This window comes from Cyprinus carpio, chromosome A17, assembly GCF_018340385.1.
Source record: "Cyprinus carpio isolate SPL01 chromosome A17, ASM1834038v1, whole genome shotgun sequence".
Taxonomy (NCBI): Eukaryota; Metazoa; Chordata; class Actinopteri; order Cypriniformes; family Cyprinidae; genus Cyprinus; species Cyprinus carpio.
In genome coordinates this window covers 3310377-3332684 of record NC_056588.1, presented here as the reverse complement: position 1 = coordinate 3332684, position 22308 = coordinate 3310377, and the positions used below count along the sequence as shown (strand labels likewise).

At 37.8% G+C, this 22308-nt stretch overlaps 3 protein-coding genes across 4 annotated transcripts in view; 1 reads left to right on the top strand and 2 right to left on the bottom strand.

Moving 5' to 3' along the window:
- Positions 1 to 762: 762 nt before the first annotated feature.
- Positions 763 to 13832, bottom strand: LOC109097523 (tubby-related protein 4-like). 2 transcript variants are annotated; one of them, XM_042773559.1, is made up of 16 exons: positions 13695 to 13832; positions 12482 to 12789; positions 11213 to 11482; positions 10113 to 10241; positions 9223 to 9384; positions 8890 to 9070; positions 8131 to 8238; positions 7599 to 7765; positions 6669 to 6893; positions 6353 to 6587; positions 6071 to 6233; positions 5741 to 5882; positions 5383 to 5476; positions 5127 to 5270; positions 1532 to 5019; positions 763 to 1176 (listed from the first exon to the last, which is right to left on the bottom strand). In XM_042773559.1, the coding sequence occupies exons 2-16, from the start codon at positions 12500 to 12502 to the stop codon at positions 1060 to 1062; spliced, it is 5646 nt and encodes a 1881-aa protein (XP_042629493.1). In that variant the 5' UTR covers positions 12503 to 12789; positions 13695 to 13832; the 3' UTR covers positions 763 to 1059. The 2 variants fall into 2 exon arrangements, with proteins under 2 accessions (XP_042629493.1, XP_042629494.1); XM_042773560.1 differs by having other exon boundaries at positions 6089 to 6233.
- Positions 13833 to 17067: 3235 nt separating this feature from the next.
- Positions 17068 to 18312, bottom strand: LOC109097771 (myc target protein 1 homolog). Its single transcript, XM_019111387.2, has 2 exons — positions 18182 to 18312; positions 17068 to 17653 (listed from the first exon to the last, which is right to left on the bottom strand). The coding sequence occupies exons 1-2, from the start codon at positions 18252 to 18254 to the stop codon at positions 17136 to 17138; spliced, it is 591 nt and encodes a 196-aa protein (XP_018966932.1). The 5' UTR covers positions 18255 to 18312; the 3' UTR covers positions 17068 to 17135.
- A 2017-nt stretch (positions 18313 to 20329) lies between these two features.
- The window catches only part of LOC109107444 (nesprin-1-like), a 105766-nt gene continuing 103787 nt past the window's right edge, over positions 20330 to 22308 (top strand). Inside the window, 1 exon segment of the mRNA XM_042773558.1 lies at positions 20330 to 20461. Within this exon segment, the coding sequence (XP_042629492.1) occupies positions 20395 to 20461 (67 nt within the window). The 5' untranslated portion in view covers positions 20330 to 20394.

Below are 22308 nucleotides of genomic sequence, written 5' to 3'. Positions count from 1 at the left end.
GAGGTATCAGACAATCTGGGTTATATGAAGCATACGGTGAGATGGAAAGACACAGAGGAGACTGTTGACAAAGGATTTGTTGAATAAAGTCGTTATTTTTGTTTTCTTTGCTTACATAAAGTGTTCCCATTACTTCATATAACCCAGATTGTCTGATGGCAGATGGAGTATTCTGACGACTACTTTCATAACTTTTATGGACCTTGACACTGTTATTTACTTGGCAGTCTATGGGACAGTCACAGGCCTCCCGGTTTTCATCCAAAATATCTTAAATTGGAGCTTTTACAGGTTTGGAACGACATGGGTGTAAGTGATTAATGACAAAATTTTCATTTTGGGGTGGAGTATCCCTTTAAAGCAGTGGTTCTCAATTCCAGTCCTTGCGCCCCCCTGCTCTGCACATTTTGTATGTCTCTCATATCGCTTCAGACATTTGTTGTATTCGAACATAAGTGCCCTGTGAAGTGGACATCACAGGATATTCCGCCATTATTCCAGTGCGAAGCGAATGTATATGTTCCATTCAAAGTGCATTGAAGTGTGCGAGACGTGAATTTAAATTGTATTTATTTACTGAGGTATATGATGTCACACTTATCCATGTGTGAAGACGTTACGCAGTGCAAATCTGTGAATGAATGTTCCGAAGTGAAGTTAACTTCAACAGATTTCCCCTGCTCAGGGAGTAGGGAGCAATGAACACTGTGTAGGGACCATGTAAATCAAAACACAGTTCATGCACGGAGCTCACTTCTAACGAGCTGAATATCTGAATCATGTGTTGTTAACAAAGAGAGACATACAAAATATGCAGAGCAGGGGATCGCGAGGACTGGAATTAAGAACCGCTGATTTAAAGCATTAAATCTATTGTTGGACCACCTGTCTACGTCTTGTGTACACTTTGCCTGAGAGTGACCAGGTCTCTCAGTTACTAACCGGCATTGCACAGACATTATGGCAGCAGAGAATGTAATTTTTCTCACAATCTGCAATTAACAATAAACTCTTTTTCAGACCATCTGTACTCAAGGACAAGATTACTGGAGAGGTTTTCTATTTGAGTCTCTGAGTTACATTGGCCAAGGCCACAGCAAATGCCTGTACTGCTGAGAATGGATACTGAAAATCCAGGATATATGCATTGCCATCGATTCTGCCAAACTGCATTACCTGTAACAGAGAATTATGGGTTAGATGCAGGGTAGATGTTTATTACTCAAAGCCAGTGATTCTTAATTTTGTATATTATGTCTCCCTAATCTGTTCATTTCATAGAGCTCTCTCCTAACAAGCTGATGATCTGAATCAGATGTGTTTAATAAGGGAGACATGCAAAATGTGCAGAGCAGTGGGTCCACAGGACAAGGATTAAGAACCACTGCTCAAAGCTATTGATTATGTATGGTGCATATTTGTTAAAAAATGTGCAGAGCAGGGGGTCCACAGGACTAGGATTAAGAACCACTGGTCAAAGCTATTGATTATCTCCGGCACAAATTTGTTCAATATACATAAAATCACATACCTGGCGTCCATCAAGCTCAATCTGAAAGTTTTTGGCTGACTCCTGTGTCACCCGTCCTCCAAAGTCAAGCTGGTAAACCTGGGTGGCTTCATTCCACAATGGCTGCTTGTTGGCCATGACATAGACAAAGCCTTGGCTGCCAAGACTACGATCCTCTCTCTCGTTAGCTTTACGGCACTTGATTTCCTCAAGTTCGTTTGCTGTACGCAGATTGCATTTGCTCTTCCATCCTTTCTTGCTGCTCTGGCTTTGGTTCATCAACTCGTCACCACTGATGAAGAGCTCAGGCTCACTCTCAGAGCTATCCTGGAACTCATTGGAGGTCCTACTCAGTTTCTTGGCCTTGTTCAATGGCTCTTTCTGCCCTTTAGGTTTCTTCTTTTCCTTGCTGCCAAGTCTTGGGCTGGAGATCAGGGAATTGAAGTCAGAAAGTGTGCGACTCTCTCTTTTGGATTTCCCTTCAGAGACTCCAGACATATTTGCCTCTTCTGTCCTACTGTCAAGTCTCTTACGTCCCTTCTTGCTGAACCTCTCTGCTCCTTGTGGACTCTCATTGAGAGAGGACTGATCCTGAAAGCTCTCTCCAGATTCTGCGACCACCTCAGAAGTACCCTGATGGTTCAAGAGCTCAACAGGTGGAGGAGGAGGAGGGATAGGAGGTGGAGGAGGAGGAGGTGGGGGAGGTGGAGGTGGTGGAGGAGGAGAGAGAACTGGCTTCTCCAGGGCCTGAAGGGTCTTACTAGGCAATGTGGCCGAATGGTCTGGCATGGGAGGACAAGTGCTATAAGTGCTCCAAGGATGCAAGCTCATTGGATGCAGCTGAAGGTTGCTGCAGGAGCTAGTCCCTGGGTACATGGGAGGCAGAGTGCAACAACCTAGATTGGTCAAATTTGTGGGATAACCTGGGGGTAAGATTAATGCTGGGTCTGGTTGGCTAAAAGGGCTAGATGTTACCATGTCATTGGGGCCACATGATTGTGCAGGACTCTGCAAAGGTTGTAGTTGAGGTCCACCACGTCCTACTGATGGGAAGGGTGAAAGGGATAACTGATAGGCTGAAGGGAGGGTCATAGAATTGGGACTGGGGGGAGGCTTTGTTGAAAGGACAAAAGGTAGTTGGGGAATGTCTAAGTGCTGTGGTTGGCTAAGTAAAAATGGGGGTGGCTTATGAGGTGGTCCTGGAGGTCCAGGCAATAAATTTTGTTCTTGAGGTATCCAGAGTTGTTCTGCTGCAGGTGAGTCCCATTGGTAAGGTGGAGGCAGTTTGACTGTCAAATTGACATCCCCAAGCGTTAAATGCCGTACTGACTTTTCAAGATGGCAAGGCTGACTTGGTGTCTCATCTTCTGTAAAGGCAGAGTTGACATAGACAGTTCTGTCTCTACTGTTGTCAATGGGACTCAGAAGGTTATAGGAGGACTGGGAGGCTAATGGTGAGGCACTTTTGGAGTGCACAATTATCGTGCTGTGTTGGGACGCTTTGCCAGGTGGGAAGTCTTGTCTCACCACAGTTCCTCCAGCAATTCCGCTGCTGTTTGTGCCACCACCAGTGACACTTACACTAGTGCTGCTGCTATTACTGGTACACTGAGTGCACGTATACAAACCTGTGGGTATCCTTGGCTGATAGGAGAGCGTGAGGGAACCATTCATTTTGGATTTAGTCGGTAGAGTCCTCACTGTATCCACCATTTGAGAAACCTTCAGGGTCGGTTCCCTGCGATCACGGCGCAAAGTGGCATGAACCAAATTGGTGTCAATCCTTTGCGTAGGACTTCTGATTGTGTTCATTTGGTTAGATGTGTCAGGATAAGGTGGTGGGTCTCCACTTGGTATGGAATATCTAGGCACTGAGAGGCGACTAAGAGTTGCTGAGCTGTACGGCAACTGGATCTTCTTGTTCTCAGATGAAGTTACTTTCAGTGTGGCGGAGCTGCCCATTCCTTGCATCCTGTAGGCATTTTGGTTCCTCAAAAGGCGTCTCCTTGGGCGACATACCTCTTCGACATTTCCGCTGCTGTCAAAAGTAGTGATTCTTTCATAGCCTAGTGGAGTTGGGTATTGAAGGCCAATTGGGTGAAGAGAGAATTCATCCTTAGTTAAACATGGATCTGTTGACAGTGTAGTGCCATTCTCATTGCTAACAAGAAGACCAGGGGGGGCCGTAGTGGGTGTGGCAGCTGCAGCAGATACGACTGTACCTGGGTAAGGTGGTGGAGGGTTTACTTTACGCATCTGTACCTCAAGAGTGTCAATTTCAATAAATGACTGTGGTCGTGAGGGAATCTTAAGAGGGAGGACTTGTTCTCCTCTGTCTGGTGGCTGGTCTGGATGAGGAATTTGAGGCATCAGCTGTAACTGATGCAGGGTTAGAGTAGCATACCCTGAAGGTGGATGTTGGAGGGACATTTGCATTTTAAGCTGGTGCTGCATTTGTTGATGCTGTCTTTGCATTTGTTGATGTTGCAGCTGTATTTGTTGATGCTGCTGTTGAAGTTGTTGCTGCTGCTGCCTCATTTCCTGTATTTGCTGTCGGATTTGTTGCTGCTGTTGTTGCATTTGTTGCTGCTGCTGCTGTATTTGCTCATGCTGAAGCTGCAACTGGTGCTGCTGCTGTTGGAATTGTTGTTGATTCTGTTGATGAATTTGTTGTTGATGCTGCTGCACTTGCTGCTGAATCTGTTGCTGCTGCTGTTGCAGTTGCTGCTGTTGAATTTGCTGCTGATGCAGTAGCTGTTGATGTTGTTGCAACTGCTGTTGATGCTGCTGTTGTAGTTGTTGATGCTGCTGTTGCAGTTGTTGTTGATGCTGCTGTTGTAGTTGTTGTTGATGCTGCTGTTGCAGTTGTTGTTGGAACTGCTGTTGATGTTGCTGTTGTAGTTGTTGATGTTGCTGTTGCAGTTGTTGTTGTTGTTGATGCTGCTGTTGCAGTTGCTGCTGATGCTGCTGTGTTTGCAGTTGCTGTTGATGTTGCATGTGTTGCTGCTGCAGCGACTGTTGATGATGTGACTGATGTTGCAATTTCAGATGCTGCTGCTGTGGTTGTTGATGTTTTGATTGTTGATGTTCTTGTTGCTGCAGTTGTTGCTGACGTTTTTGTTGGGGTTGTTGTGGCAGATGATGTGCAGGAGGAGGAAGGGTTCCACTTAGGATGTTACTTATTTCCAGTCCACTGAAAACCACCTGTCCAGGGTTAGAATATCTGGTTGGCACAGTGTACTGGGCTGTCACAGTGTCCTGACTATGCTCAGATACTGTTGCATTAGCTGCTGCTGCTGCTGTTGCTGCTGCAGCTGCCGCTGCTGCAGTGGCGGTGGTGGTGGGATTGGTAAGGACATCAAGCTGAATATTTTGGTTGGCTAAGAGAGACTGGACTAGACCTATACTCTGTGTAGGTGACATGGCTTGAGCAGGGCTGTGAATTGGAGCTATGGGGATATTAACTGTGCAAGAAGGATTGTCGGCTGACACTCCAGATTGTCCCATAACTAGAAATAAGCAAGGACATTTTGAGATTGATTTCTTACATTTCTTCACTTGTTGTAGTTAAGCTCTACAGAGACAAAATGGACAAAAATGTTCTACTGATTCTTACCGGGTAAATCATCTTCATCTTCACTGAACACATTGGGATTGAAGACTGGCAGACTCATGAAATCCAGGGATATTTTACGCACCTCAGGCAAATAGATGGTCATCTGACGAGGTTGCAGGTGCAGCAAACTAGTTTTATAAATAACTGGAACACCATGCAACATTTGTCAAAAATATTTTTAAAACATTTTTAAAAGATTATTATTTAAAATAATTATGTGAAACTGTACATTTGAATACAAAACCTGACAACATACCTGCTCCTAAGTTAGCTGGCAAAAATGAGGCAAGGCCTACAATCTTAAACTTTGTTCCCCAAATGTTAGAGGTGACCTGGGCCAAGTAATTATGCTGCAAAGGAAATTTAGTGATAGCTATAGAAAACATTCAAGGTCAAAGTCAGTTTTCTGTCATTCCTCTTCAGCAAAGCATGATATTAAAGAAAATGAGGTGTCTGCTGAGGTCATGCTGCAGTAAATGTGACAAACGCTTTACTGTTACAAATGCTTTACAGGTAGACAGAGGCGATAAATACAGACACATATCCTATCAATTCTAGGCAAGATTAATATAAAATTATCACCAAAGTTAGCTTGCAAATAAAATGTTAAGTACCTCACTAAAGCCATCAACTGGAAATTCTCTTCGAGTAAGACTTGGAGACCGAACTGGAGGCTTCTTTGGTAATCTAGGAGACCTAGACATTTCTTGAGATGTTTGGGTAAGTTTGGGAGACTTTCTTGATTCCATATTAATTCTAGAGAACAAAACAAATATGAAACAAAAGACATTCTTTTATTTGGTATCAAGTTAAAAGTTGCTGACTTGTAATTTATGTTTTTCTGAAATTTACTGTATTGTATTTTGTCAAGGTTCTCATGGAACAAACATTTCTTTAAAGTTTCAGGCATCCTAATATTGTGAGAATTTTATATTCAACAGTACCTTATATGTTTAGAGTACCTAGGAAGCTTAGGAGACCTGTTTCCTCTAGAAAGTTTGGGCGATTTTCGCCCAACCCACTCATCGCTCAACTCAATATCGCTGGAGTCTGAGCAGTTACAGCTGTCAGTCATATAGGAGATCATGCCATTTACACAGACCTCATCTGAAAGACAAGATTACATCAAATTAAAGACAAGCCTTCAAGGCAAAAAAGACAATGCATTTACACATTAAGCTTGAGCTTACAGCACACGTGATCAGCAACAGTGAATATAGCAGTACCTGCTTTACCATCCATTTTTGGGTCCATAATGACAAACTCTGGTCGCAGTTTGCTGATGCGACGACCCTTGAGAATAGGCACCAAACCTCCCAGGTGTTCCAGATAGAGGGTATAACAGGGGCCTCCTGCTTCTGGGTTCTCCTCTGAACGTTTCATAGTGCAGTGCAGGCGTTCATTCCCTGCTGTCGGATAGCTCACAAAGTCTCGAATGTTATTCGGATCTGGGATGGGTGGCTGGTGAGATGTAAAAGATTATGCATTTAGTTCAATGCATACATTAGCATACATCAAAAACTTCACTTGCTTCTTTTGTACCTTGATAGTTGGAATGAAAGCAGTGGTAACATAGGAACAGAGGAGTGAAGGCATGTTCAGTTTTCCCACATCTCTCTCCTCTTTAAGAGCACTGGCAATGCCCTGCTGACACAGAAGCTGCAGGCTGGCCACACGATGCTCTACACGCACTACATACAGGGCTGGTCCACAAGCCAGAAAAAGCCGGGAGTCCCGGTGACCCCAGCAAATCGTGGTGATTGGCCTCTAAAACCAAAAGATATTTATATTATAAATAGTTTATTTATGATTTAATGTACGCTGTAGTTTATATCATTAAACATTTCTTATTATTATCAATGTTGAAAACAACTTTTGCTGCTCAATATTTTAGTGGAAACCATAATAAACTGTGGAAACCATTTCATAGTTTGGAGTAAATAGAAGAAATTAATACTTTTATTCAGCAAGTATGCATTAAATCATTCAAAAGTAACACTAAGACATTTACAATGTTGCAAATGATTTCTATTTCAAATAAATACTGTTCCTTTGAACATTCTATTCATCAGGGAATCCTGAAAAAATGTATCACAGTTTCCAAAAAAATAAGCAGAAAATGCTGTTTTCAACATCGATAATAATAAGAACCATTATTAATAATTAAGCACCAAATCAGCATATTGGAATGGTTTCTGAAGGATCACGTAACACTTAAGGCTGGAGTAATGGAATCACAGGAATAAATTATATTTTAAAATATATTCAAATAGTTTAAACAGTTTCTTTAAATTGTAAAAATATTTCTCAATATTACTGTTTTTTTCTTACTGTATTTTTTGTATTCAAATGCAACCTTGATAAGTATAAGAGACTTCTTTCAAAAGCTTAAAGAAACATTAATTATTCCAAACCTTTGACCGTTAATGTATATATGCTCAAACTGTTAAATGATGACTGGTTACAGCTCACTTGGGCTGGAGTTTCTAAAGTGTAAATATGTTCCCCTTGGACATTGTAAAACTTGACAAGGGCGTTCCTCATTAGAGAGGCACAAGCTGAGTCAGCGGGCAGGCCGTGCCTCTCCATCCCGGCCACTGCCAGCAGGTCTCCCTGAGAGCACCACTGTACCTCCACATCTGAAAAAGAAAAAAAAAAGTCTGTCCAGTCAGATTACAGCATGTTGTGTGGCTCTGTCACAGAGGATCAACACTGATTTTGGGTTATTTTTACTGAATTACTTTGTAGGCGTAACCAATAGTTCCTAAACCAAGAAAAATAGCCATATTTTAAAATTTACATTTTAAATATTGTATTTAATTTTTATACATTATATACAGCATGTCACACTTGCCAGACTTCCAACTGTAAAATTTAATCAACAGCATGCTGCGGATGCACATTATGTAAAAAATAACTTGAATATTCTGTTAATAATAATCCAATGGTAGTAATAAAACACATACTTGGTAATTTACTTATTGCAAAAACAACACTGTTTTACCTTTCAGTCCTGAGCGTATAATGTTAGGTGAAAGGTCGTCGTAGTTGTTCATCAAACTAATGTCTCCCGATATGAAGCTGACTGTGAACAGTGGTTTGAGGTTTTGCACTGAAAGAAAACATGGTTTTATAGTTAATAACATTTAAAAAGTCAAATACACACCACTGCCTTGCAATCATCCAATAAAATGTATAACATTTTGTATATGTTTAAAAAAAATAGGGTATTTATGGTCCTTTAGATTAGAAACCACTCTGGAAAAACATTTTGAGACTTCACTTTTCTTTCATTAATTAGATAATGTTTGCAATGCACTGATGAAAAAACAAAAGGTTGAAAAATTGCTACAAAGAACCATGGAAGAAACTGTATAGGTTTATTTAGTACACTAACATCAAGCCGTATGTACTAGATAACAAATCTTTTATTTAGCTGTAAAATGTAACTATCATCGACCAGCTTTTTATATAAAACTGGATATAAACGTATGTCCAACTTTATCTGTAAACATACAGAATACTCACTTAGGGCAATATACTGTATACTATATACTGCAGCATGCTTGATCGCTTGTATCATCGTAAAATGGAAATTATATTATCGCCCAGCCCTAATCAGCAAAATGTGATTATAAGGCATGAAAATATTAAGATATTATCAACATCATGATTTTCTGTAGAGCTGCTTTGAAACAATGTGTATTGTGAAAAGTGCTAAACAGATACTTTTGACTTGACATTATTTAAGAGTATAACATACCTTGAGCTGGAGTAGGGTCATCAGAATCTGTTTCGCTCTCAGTGCTGTCCTCCACCAGGAAGTTCGGACAGTTCCAGGACATGCTGACTATGCCATCTGACTCATGCAGAAGAACATGGGCAAGCATACGGCCGTGGCAGTCCATCACTATGACTTGCCCGTCTGCTGTTCCAAAAAGCACCTAGGGAGAATAAATGAATGCAAACACCAAATTAGGAAAACACAGGCATTGGTCCAAGGGCATCGGTCCAAGTCATTTCATCGTTTGCAAACAACCTGTTGACAACAAATGCATTTTTTCCTTAGTTTGATGAGGCCACAGCAAAGAGTTACCTGCTGGTCATCAGGGGTCCAGATTCCACAGGTGATCTGGCTCTCCAGATTGATCTCAGATGACCAGTGTCTCTGACCGCTCACTGAACCCACCAGGACAAAACCATCCCTGTAGGCGATTAAGGCCTGTGTACCATCATGTGACCAGGTGAAGTCACTCACCTAGATGACAAACCACATTAAGCAGTTCATGTTAGAGTAATAGCTGCTTTTACTCATCTTGATTCTGTTAGAAAATGACACATTATCTTTTCTGATACTGATTTTGAAATATATGAATAAATTTACTAAACTTAATTTTACGTTCTGTTTCATAACTATGAGTTATTTTGAACAAATAATCTGCTCCGATGAATGACATGAGAAAATGGCATGGGAAAAGGAAATAACTGAACCATTGTATCATACTTTATTTACATCGTCTTAACTTTAACTCTATCAAACTTACTATGTAACATTTTGATATACACATTTCTAAGACCTCTAAATGATCAACATGTTCAAAGCTTAGCTGAAAAACCTGTTGTACACAATCTACTACACAGCTTCTGTCATCTGATTGATAGTTTATAGTTTATCGAGTATGAGCTCCATCTTGTCATATCATACTATATGAGCTATTAAATCATAATGTATCAAAATATGATACTAAAACAAAAAAACAGAAACTCTTCAATTTTTTGTTTAAAAGTTCAATAAACTGTTGCATTTTTTTTTTAATTAGATTTTTCTGAATATCATTTCATATTTCAGGCTTTACAAGGTTAATGGCCTTTTAGTGTGTGTGCACTTTTAATCAAAAGATATAGGTAAGTTTTCAATCTTGACATGTCATAAAAATACACTGACATTCAGCACAGATGAAAAATGAGCATGAAATCCTAACATACCTGGGCACCTCTGTCATTCACCAGCTCTACAGACCATCTTCCTTCATATTGGATCCACACAAATATCCCTCCCTCCATGTCACACGTTGCAAGCTTCTGAAACGGTTCATTCCACCTAACAAGGACAACCTGTACAAGAACAGCACCATGGGAATGAAGTTCTAGCAGAATTTTGCAAGAGCATACTACTCACGCATAGGATGACATACACACATTCTTCAATTTATGAAGTATTCTTTCTGAATAAAAGTGTATGGCCAGTAGTTAAGGAGTATTTGGCTGGTCATTTCAGCTCAACTAATAAAATATCTTTTTCTAGCTCCACTGGAGCTTTTACTTCATTTAAGGTTAAATCCTTTTAAACACATTTATCAAAACATACACTGTAAAAATTTGATGGTAAAGACTAAAAATACTGCAATAAATTCCCTTACTAATATGGTGAAAAACTGTAATAGTTCTAATGGGACATTTCATTTAATTTTACAGTAAAATATACTGTTTTTGGAAGTCATCTTATAATTTACAGTGATGAACAATAAACTGACATTCCCAGAAGTCTCTGTGTGACACAGACAGTTCTTCTGTGCTCATATCTGATATGTTTCCTTCTTAAATTTTTCAAATCAGTTATGTAAATTATGATTTTATCCTATATCTTACCTTTGGTAAATTAATGTGTATGGCATTATTTTCATGTTTAAGTGTTTTGTATTTGTGTGTATAGCACTGTGAATCTTTTATACATTAGTATATGGAAAAGCTAACTTTGACACATCATGTGGCTTTCTCATTACCGCAAGTTTTTAATTTATAATTTACTAATTTTAATTAAAAAAGTTAAAAAATCAGATTTTAGTAATTTGGTATATTAACATTATTTCAGGAAATGAAATATATATTTTTAATTGTAAACTGAAGTTCAATCTGTAAAACTGATAAAGTTATGGCTGCCACAGCTGCCTTTTTTTTTCTTTCTTTTTTTTTTACTGTAAATTTCTTTTTTTTTTTTTTTTTTTTTAGGTGTAAAGTGGAAAACATTACTTAATGCAACTTGCAATTCAACTATTAAAACCATAAGAGAAGAGGCAAACTCCCACCTCACTGTTATGACCCCGTAAATTGAAGTTGATTCTTTGTGGGGTATTTCTGTCCCTTCTACAGTGACTAGACGTGAACGTCACACCCACAACACCCCTGGCGTTCCCAGTGGCCAGCCAGCCCTCCTCATAGTAGCGCCTCCTGCACACCGGCTTCTCCTTCTCACTTTTGGGAACTCTCCCTTTCCATGAGATGCAGAGGATGTTGGAGTCACTGCAGAGGACCGGACCATGTTCCACCGCAGCCAACATCCCTACAGACTGACCAGGCTACAGGTGTCCAGGGAGATAAGAGGGACTCAATGTTGAAATATTTCAAATCTGTCATTTTTAATGGTAATTAATACTGTTATATTAGAATATGTGCATATTCATTCAGTGAATGGGTTGTTAGGCAGGGTAAGTTTATTTATACACACTCATTTATACAAAAGAACAAAAGTTGTCACTGAGGCAGTACCTTTTCAAAAGGTACTAATATGTACTATTTAGGTAATATGTTCACATTAGGTACTAATATCTACCTTTAAGGCGCTAATGTGAACCATTTTGGGGTAAATAAGGTATTTATAAAAACAGCTTTTGTGCTTTTTTTGGGGCCTTTTTTAGTCTATGGCACATTTCAAACACATTGGTAATTCAAAGTGATTTACATAAAAATGATTTAAACATAATGATAAACAGTAAAATTAAATTTAGCATGGTGATTCTTTTTCTTCAGAATCAAAATATTAGGTTAAAGTTTAGAGGAAAGTGTATATTTTAAACGCCGTAACTATTTCTTTCACCACTGTAAATCAGCTTTAAGGTTTTCGCAGTCCACTAAAAGATGCTTTTATGTTAATATGTTAAATTCCTTCTCCTATACAAATTTAACATGCAAAGAGAAATGTAAGCCATTGATAGTTGGATTTGAAAATTAACAGCCAGTTTGAAAATTATTTTCTTCATTTTTGCAATTCAATTTTGTGTTGCTAGTGGCACAGAAATCACACACTTTACTTTTATATAAGCCTGTGGTGGGACAAATCACATTCCATGTAGTGTTATCTAATATCATAAACACTGCTAAAACATGCCTAATAATTATGAAAGAAAATTTGAGTTTATTAGTAGTTATAGAAGGAATGTAGATGGAATGCCAGTTGCAAAATCTAACAACTAACTATTTGATATTATTTGTCAAATTTCTGTTTGTATTAAACAAACATATATGCTTTCGATGCACCAGAAAATAGAATGCAAAATGTAGTTTCTGAAAATACTCACCTCTTCATAGTCCCTGGACATTATTGGTCCGAATTCCGTCTTTGAAGGAGTGCTCCATTTTGGCTTGCTTGTTCAAAAAATGTGCAGTACAACCTGAGAATTACTTAACTGAAGATGTGTCTTAAGAAAAAGTGTGAGTAATATCAGGCCATTATAGTCTGAGACTATTGCACATCATGAGCAATGCAGTCTGTTCTATTTCTGTTCAACAAAATGATGTGAATTACGTCTAAATCAAAAGTCAAGGCCTATTGCAGTTTATCCTCATTATACAAAACCAGCTTTCAGTCTTCAGTAGTCCAGGATTTCTAAGAGAAATGCAAAGAGAAACACACACACACACACACACACACACACACATATATATACATATATATATATATATATAGTAGATTGAAAAGCAAGAACAAGCCACATTTCATTTCTCTGTCTGCACCCACACTTGAGTTGACATTGGTCCCCATTACGTCACAGGACGTTTAAAGCCCCTCCAATTCGTTCTTTATACGCAAAATAGCGCAACAGAAATTATGCATCGAACCTTCTGTACAAAAAAATCATGCATTCGTGCAAGCACACACACACACACACACACACACACACACACAAAAAGATACAGAAAAATTTGCACAACTAAGGATGAGGCAGCTCGCAGGAGTCATGGCAACAGGGATGTGATGATGGCTGAATTTTAATGACACCCAACCTAAGACTTCATAACTGCATTTATTCTAACTTCGAATAGAAATATTACGTTTTCCCTGCGTTTTTCTTAGGCTCAATAATATATATATATATATATATATATATATATATATATATATATATATATATATATATATATATATATATATATATATATATATGGGCCGGCACCTTTAAAACAATCTCACCATCAAACTACAATACAATTAAAATGAAAATAACCTTATAAGGCTACCGGATCATAACAAGCTTAGTTTCACGCATCTGCTTATATAAGAATTGTGGCAGGTAATTAAGGTAATTAAGCTGGATGCAGTTTAGAATAAATCCATCAACTATGGTTGCCACCTACACTCGTGAAATAATTACACAACCATCCGGTATACAACACTGACTATTACTATGATATTCCAAAGAAATCAAATGAGAACAATGTGAGCCAACAAGAAAATAATTATTTCGAGTAATAAAATAAGAATTCTGCATTCATTTCCATCAGCAAACTCACCTCTATCAACTCGCTCTCAATGCGTCTAAATGGTTGCCAGATGCTCATGGGAGATTTTACCCTACAGAGCGTTAAAGTCATGTAGTGGGATGCTGTGCATTGGCGCAAAATAAACCCTGAATGAGGGATTTTTCGACGTGCGAAGGCAACCCGCGCTCTGACGGAATGGTGCTGTGAATCACATGACTGCCAACCCCATCCAGATAGTATACAACAAATGCAGTGTACAGGCAAGCTGGACTTATATAAATCACCAGTCTCCATTCTTATTTTGCCATACGAATTAATAAGCAAGAAACTGTGAATAATGCAGAGCTTCACTGAGAAAAGAAAGCACAAATTTCAAAGACTGTACTATTAAAGCAATTTACTTGTATTATATAGGCTACGATTCAAAATGCAGTCTTTCATCTCAGTCCCTGCAAGTATATATTTGATGGTATTTTCTCATCCATTTTCTTAAAAAAAAAAAAAAATCTTTAAAGGGGTCCTATTATGCTCTTTTACAAAGTCTTGATTTTGTTTTGGGGGTGTACTAGAACAGGCTCTCATACTAGGTTGTTTGAAAAACACGCTATTTTTCACATATTTTACATTATCACAACAACTCTCTCCCCAGTCTGGCATGAACGGCTTGAATAGTTCCTGTATCAAATGAAGGCCCGCCTTCTGAAATACGAAATGTGTTGTGATTGGTTAGCTGGGACAGTGTGTGTTGTGATTAGCAGCACTTGGCACCTGGTCGGGAAATGGCATGCCCCTTATCATAGCCGCCTATCTATGGCTGCAAGCTTCAGTGTAAATATTTCAAAATCAAATCAATTTGAGCGTGATTTAAACCCGGATGATTGTAACCACTCTAAGTTTGTCTGCCTTGGGAAAGCTAGCGTGTTTACCACATAGTGATAACGCTCGTCGGCTTCTCTAGTGCAGCTTAACAAGGTCTCATCCCATTCGTCGGTATTTGTGATGTCACAAATCCCGGAAAATATGCAGATATTTTTTATGCTCAAACAGCAACATTACAGACTAACTAAAGCTGAAAAAGTGAAAAAGCATAATAGGACCCCTTTAAAGGGTTATTCCACCCAAAAATTCAGCGTAGCACCATTTTGGCAATTCTGAGCAGTACGCAGATGGCGTACGCTGTTCTGTGTCAGCCACACCACAAGGATACATTATTTTTTTTACGTGTATTTACGCTTTGGTTTGAAAGGACACAGAAGAGCGTACGCCATTCACAGAGACACAGAGGAGAGGAATTGTTGAATAAAGTTGTTATTTTTGTTTTCTTCATGTACAAAAAGTATTCTCGTCGCTTCATAACGTTACGGTTGAATCACTGATGGCAGATGGAGTATTCTGACGATGCTTCTCACACTTTCCTGGACCTTGACACTGTTATTTATTTGGCAGTCTATGGGACAGTCACAAGCCTCCCGGTTTTCATCCAAAATATCTTAAATTGTGTTCCGAAGACGAACAAAGATTTTACGGATTTGGAACGACACGAGGGTAAGTGAATAATGACAAAATTTTCATTTTGGGATGGAGTATCCCTTTAATACATTTCTATGGACCCTGTTCATTGTTCAGTGGTGGTCATATCTGCAGAGTGCATCGTTTTACACAAAAGGTGGCGACACTTCCACTTGTTTCCTCACAAATGACAACAAACAAACCTAGATTTTTTTTCCCCCAACAATTTCCTAAAATGCTGGGTATCATTTTTTATTTAGGTGTCGAAAAAATTACAAAAACGATAGCTTAAATAACAACAGTTTGTTTCATTAATGTTGAGTTGATTCTCGAGAGGGATGTTCACTTCAGGCTCAAAACCTCAAAACATTGATTCGTTCAATAAAATGGGCGTATCGGTTCTGTAGCCCAGCCAATAAAATGCTCCTTCACAGCCTCCTCCATGGCTGTTGGCTCGTACTAGTTAGTAGTATTTGAAAGCATGAATTCAGTCACGTAGGATGTAGCCTACTTCAAGGGAGAGACACTAAGCAAATTTAGTTTGCAAAAGAACGATTTGACCTGCTTGGAGACAAGTGTCCTACAAATAGCCTACAAGACTGTGTGTTTAAAGGTTTTGTAAGTGATTTTTGTAATACATAAAATGTCCCTACAACAGAAAACAATGAAATAGGTACTCAGACTTTTGTTACCGACATTGTACATTTTTTATTACATTATTGATTATTTTTTTATGTTTTATTTATTTATTTATTTATTTTTTGTAAGTTATTTATTTTTGTTAGCAAAACAGGAAACCTAATGCCCTCTTTCTATAAACATTTTAATGATTTTAATTAATTATTCAACCAGGATTGCTGATACCTGGCTGGTTTTTATACCCACCCTTAAATAATAAGGAAATTATTTATTGTATTTAAGTGTATCGATTATTAGCCTACTGTACTCTTTTGCAGTGTTTGCTGTTTCCAAAGTGCAGATTTACATCAGAGCTCAACGTAAGTCTGTTATCATTACTTTTTTTTATCTGTTGTACTTCTTAGCTTTTTCTGTTACAATTTATGTACTGTTGTAAATGTTGTTTTCTCTGTTAAAAGGAGTTTTGCCAGCACCTAGGAGTTTTTTTCCAGACAGACTGCAGAAAGACTCAGGAGAGATACTTCACTTTCATCTCTGGAAAGTCAAAGAGAACAATACCATATTGAAAAGATTCCCAGGAGGTCCTCTGCTGTTCCTAGTGTGTGTATGATTTACTTTAGTTAATACACAAAAGGCATATAATATTCTTTCACTTACTATGAAATTACCATGATTTTTCTTTTTTTATTGTGGAGTACCATGTACAAACCACGATATATGAATAATGCAATCATTCAGTGGTCTAGACTGTTTCAAAGTACATAATTTTAGGCACCCATGTGCCACTTTGACCAAGATTGTTGAATACTTTGTAACAATCATTGCATTGAAGAAATAATCACATATATCATTTTCAGGATCAATAAGGTTCCAATAAGGTTTAGTTTGTTAACATTGGTTAAATACATTGAACTAACAATGCAAAATACTTATAGACTGCAATTTTTAATCTTAGTTAATGTTAATTTAAGCATTTGCTTATACATCCGAGTTATCTGATAATATGTGATTGTGTATTGTTGACTTTTTGACAAATTCCTTGTTCCACTTTTGTAATGCACTTTGGATAAAAGTGTCTGCTTAATGCATAAATGTAAATGTACATTGTTAAAATCAAATGTTGCATATGTTAATATAATTTAATGAACCTGAGCTGACATGAACTAACAATGAACAGTTGTAATTAATAATTACTGTTAAATGTATTGCTCAGTGTTTGTTAATGTGAGGCTTTCAGTTACTTTTCTCCTTTTTGTCACATTTAAGCCGTGTTTTGGGATTTATATACAATATACAAGTCCTTTGTCTCTTATCACAGTGCAGTCAGGCACAGGCCTCTTGAAAGATGTGGATGACACTGTCATAAGCAGGTGGTGGAGTCTGTCTGGGTAGAAAACCTCTTAGACTTCCCTTCCCCAGCCAGAAGGACTCTGCTGGTTCTGCACTAAATGGATCTGTGATGTTAGGAATTAATGCAGTTTTGTTTTCATCCTCTGTTTCATTTCCAGTCTTGTTAGACTTTTTTGGTGGCGGCCGAAACGTGGAGTTCTGAAAGCTAGGGCTTCTACCCAGCAGCTCATTGGGGTCTACGGAAGTCTGTCTGTGAAGGTTTAAAACCACTCTTCCCACATATTCACTGTTCTTGTCGAAGCCGTGACTCTTGTAGTGTCTGAGGAGGCAGTGCTGATTACGTGAGCCCCTAGATTCTGAGGACTGGTTTTGACATCCGGTGATCCTCACCGAAGCTCTCCGTCTGGACATCCATGTAAGGAGGAGGAAAATCAAGATCCCGATGAGCAGACCAATTAATATCGACAAGCAGAACGCCAGGATGAGCTCCTCTGCATGGAAAGTTTATTGAATTTTAAGTATATAAAATCAATATTAAATACATATTGAATAGTTGAGTTCAGTGTTTACTTAAAGTTATATGTATACAGACATACAACTGCAGGGAAAAAGATTTTTGTGAAGTTGTAAATAAAACATTATTGGAGAATGTTTTACATGAAAATATTTCAGTCTTTCTACTTAAAAATGTAATTTTTAATTAATTGTGTTACTTGCCATTTCTTTGTAATGAACTGAAATTTACCAACAATTTCTGAGGGAAAATTGTATCTACTCATTTTTATTATTATTTTTGTTTATTATTTTATTTATTGCATGCATGCCACTAAACAATGCTGTTTAATAATAATAAATAAATACATTATTAGAAATAGAAAATTATTGTTTAAGAGTCACATTTCTACAAATCATTCTGAAATTGAATTGAATCATCATGAGTTTATATAGTTATAAAAAAGTGAAATTTACACTGAGCCAACTCAAGCAAGACAGTAAAACAAATGCACAGCAATTCTTACCAAAATCAATAGGTTTAAGTATTTCCCAAATCCCATTAGTTTCATTTGAAGCCATAATAGTTAGCAGAATCATGTGAACATGCAGCTAAACTCTCACTCTAAGTCCACAGGAACCGTTCACTGTATTTCTCAGGGAATATGGCACTTTATTTGTTTGCATGAAGGGAAACTTTGTCGTCATTCTTCCTGCCACTTTACTCGTATAATTAGCAAGTGCTAGGCTTATCTGTTCAGGACAGAAATCCAGAGGAACCGGGCTGTTTCCTCTTGCATCATTTCCTTTGTTTCAGTGTACACAATACAATGGCTTCTTCACCCCATTTTATTATAATAGACCAAATTACACCATTTTTTTTAGACCTTCCTGCACAAATACTTATGTAGATAAAAACTGAACAATACATTTCTGAAGTTTTGATTTGATACAGTTCCCAAAAGAAAATGAAAATCAAATACCTTCTGGCATTTCACTGTATGTTTCATGAACAGGGAACCAAATAATAATATTTTTGCAAATACCCTCTTTAAAGTAATATAACTAAAAGTGCGTAAAAATGCATGTCTTCTGAGAAGAAACAGAGAGATGGTATGCATTGTCCAAATAATTCAACAGAATTCCCAGTCACTAAAACCTCTTGGTGTAGTCTAGTGGTTCTTGCAAATATTTAAGTGAAGCACAATCTTATCCTAAATCAATAGGAGGCCATCCATGCTCTGAGTTTATTACAAAAACAGGAATGACCAGCAGATGTCATTATTGAACCATGTAGCCAGTGATGTAGATACTGGGTGGTAATTACACAATGAAGAGCTTCCGATTCATTCTATCTATCTATCTATCTATCTATCTATCTATCTATCTATCTATCTATCTATCTATCTATCTATCTAGTCTCCGTTCTCTTTCATTGAGTTGCCCTGTGTACAGTAAACGCCCCCTTATTGTTCCCTTCATCACCGATAGGTGGCGGTAAATGTCACATGAAAGTAACACGGCCTCGCAACATTGTTTAAAGGTTTCCATAGCAACAAGTCTAACAGCGTTTCATCATCATCACATGAAACACTAAAGCACTGCTGGAAAGGAAGTGTCATTTGCTGACGGTAATACACGCGCATACAGATTAACAACTGTACAAACAAACAATATATATATAGATTTCCGGTGTAATCTGTTTGCATGCTTTTGACTGCAAAAATGTATCTTGCTGCTGAGTTTATTTTACGTGCATACATTTGGCTGATTAATATAAATGCAAATCTATCATGCATTTAAAGTGCAATGCACAATGAAGATGAAAGGTTATCCCTGGTGGGCAGGGGCTTCTTTAATTATGGATGAGCTCTTATAACTCAAGTTCTTTTCCATGTAATAGTAATCAGTCAGTAAGTCCATAGATAATAATTATTATACATGGAAAGAAAATAATAAATAAATAATAACAATTTAAGTGACGTAACAGGGGCCTGATCTGCGTGCAAACATACATGTTCAGCATGACTACAGTGTGCATACAGTACTTAGAAACACAAAGACGTTTACTGAACTATAAAATAGTAAAAAATGTGTCTTTCTTTCTTTTTTTTGTGCTTCATCAACAAATTCACGTTTAAAGGGATAGTTCACCCATAAATGGAAATTCTATTTATTCATCCTCATGTCTTTATGACTTTATAACTTCTTCTTAAACTATTAAAAATAGGATTTGGTAATAGAAATAAAGCTGAAGTAACATTAAACAGGTGAAAAATTGCGAAATGTTTGGTTTGGCAGCTAACTAAAATAAGTTTAAGTCAAGGCACTAAAATTGTTACAGTTGATTTTCAAGTCATGTCTTAAGTTAAACCTGTTATTTTATTTATTACCTCATCTAAATACTTTTTACAGTGTGATTTTGTTTTGTCTTACACCCATGCTGTTACTTTTCCTTCTCGGTTCACTGACTGTACATAGAAGAGGACTTCTGATTGGTCGACTACTTGGGCGAGCACCTATATGAAACTTGCTTTTCTATTGGGCCACATCAAGCTCCTGGAGTTCCTGCATCAGAGAGCGTGAGTGTGTGAGAGAGAGAGGCAGCAAGAGGAAGAGAGAGTTGTAGGAGGGACATATGGGGATGCCCCTTCAGAAAGTAGTGCAATATCTGCTTTCTACTGTGCCGACTGCATGAGTGATCTGGTGTCAGAGGAGCACAGGACTGTAGAGAGGGACCATGGCTTCCCTCAGCCCTTTCGGACGGTCCAGCAAGGACATTATGAATGTGATGCAGAGGCTGCAAGGTAGGTGATGCTGTCTTTCTGTTCTTAACCTCCCACAACCGTCCTCTGGCTCTGTGAGTCAGGAGGAATTTAGCTGATTCAGTGCCTTCACACCAAGAGTTTGCCAGATGCCTCTTTATTTGACAGCACAGGAACTTACCCACTTCAATATTGATGCTTTACATAAATGGCTATGCATGTCCGTCCATTTATCTCTAAACTAATGCTGACATCATATGCAGCTCATGTTACTCTTATGCCAATGTTGCAAACAGAAATGTCCTGAGGGAATCATGTACTTTCATTATGATGGCTTGCGGACACCTTGGTTTAACAGCTGATGGTTTGAATTGACTGGTTTTGTGTTGCAGTGCCTTAGGACAGGTTGTTTTTCTCCCATTTAACCAGAAATAGAGGATCTATTTGTGTCGTGTTGCTTGCTGCACATTTTGGACCTAATTTTGTCTGCTTGGTGCTGAAATAAATTGGTCATCTAGTTAAAACAGCACAGAAGCCATGCAATCTAACTACAAAGAGCTGTATTGTTAAATTGCTCTAGTAATGGCTGTTGCTTTTTCGCAAAGAAAATTGATAAAAGAATCTTTGGTGATTAGATTTGCGTTTAAAATAGTTTAGCCTGTGAAGGTCATCATTGTTTTTTCTTACAGGAAGTTGCCCTTGACAAAGGCCCTTTTCTAACACTTGTGCTGCCATGCAGGGAATACTTTTGTTTGACCTTTCTTGCTTGGATGATATTTACATTCTTTATGTTTTAGTTTACATGTCATATCAAACTGTGGATGTGTTAAGACACAATGCTGCTGATATGGTGCCTACCAACATTATGGGTAATGCTTTTAAAATGGCAGGAATGGTTTAAATGTTTTGTGATTTTTGGAGGAGGGAAAATATAAAACCACCCAAAAGAAAAACACAGAAATGATGATTGCCATTCTGGGAGTGAGTGATGACGTTGTGATGCAGGGCTCATGCTGATAGGAAAATGTTTCCATAATCCACCTGTTTTGCTGTCCAGCTTCAATATTATCCATCACAAAATCACATGCTTAAAGGGACAGTTCACCCAAAAATGATTTATCATTTATTCACCCTCATGTCTGTATAACTTAATTTCTTTTAAACTAAAAATAGTTTTCGATAATGGAAATATAAAAAAAAAATCAAAAAATATCTCAAAAATAATAAAAATTAAAAAATAAAATAAAGTAAAAAAATAAAAAACAAATAAAAATATTGTAAATAAATTACAAAAGCACAAACTGAAAACTAATATTACACATAAAAGCTAATTGTAAATATTATTAAATACTATAATACTAGGTTTTGAATGTCCATAGTAACATAAGACATTGTAATAAAACACCCAGACTGACCGATATGCTTGATGCCCATATTGTTTAGTTTCTTTGTGTAAGAGTTGGACAGGGACTCTATATAGGTGTTGGTGTGTATAAGGGACAGGTAGAATCTGACACCTCTTTGGAAGATGTCCTGTCCTTGGAAGATGGAACAGATCGATGTGTTGGCAGTGGATGGGGCACGTCTATAAAATGGGTCACAAATGAGCTGTATTTAGTCCTGTCATCTCATTCATCTGGCCCTCTTCATAGATTTTAAAATATGGTTTAATGGCAACCCGTTGGTCGAGCACAGTCGGACCTTTGAGAGTGTTTATTCTGTGACTTAGTGGAAGCAGATGTTTCTCTGTGGGCTTTCATGGAAGAGTAATAACAGCATCAGGCTGGTTAAATTTTCTGCTTGCTAATGGATTTCAGAATGATTTCAACTGCTTTTACGACAACAAATAGAGCAGGAATATATGGAAAGAGCAATAATAAAAGCTTCCT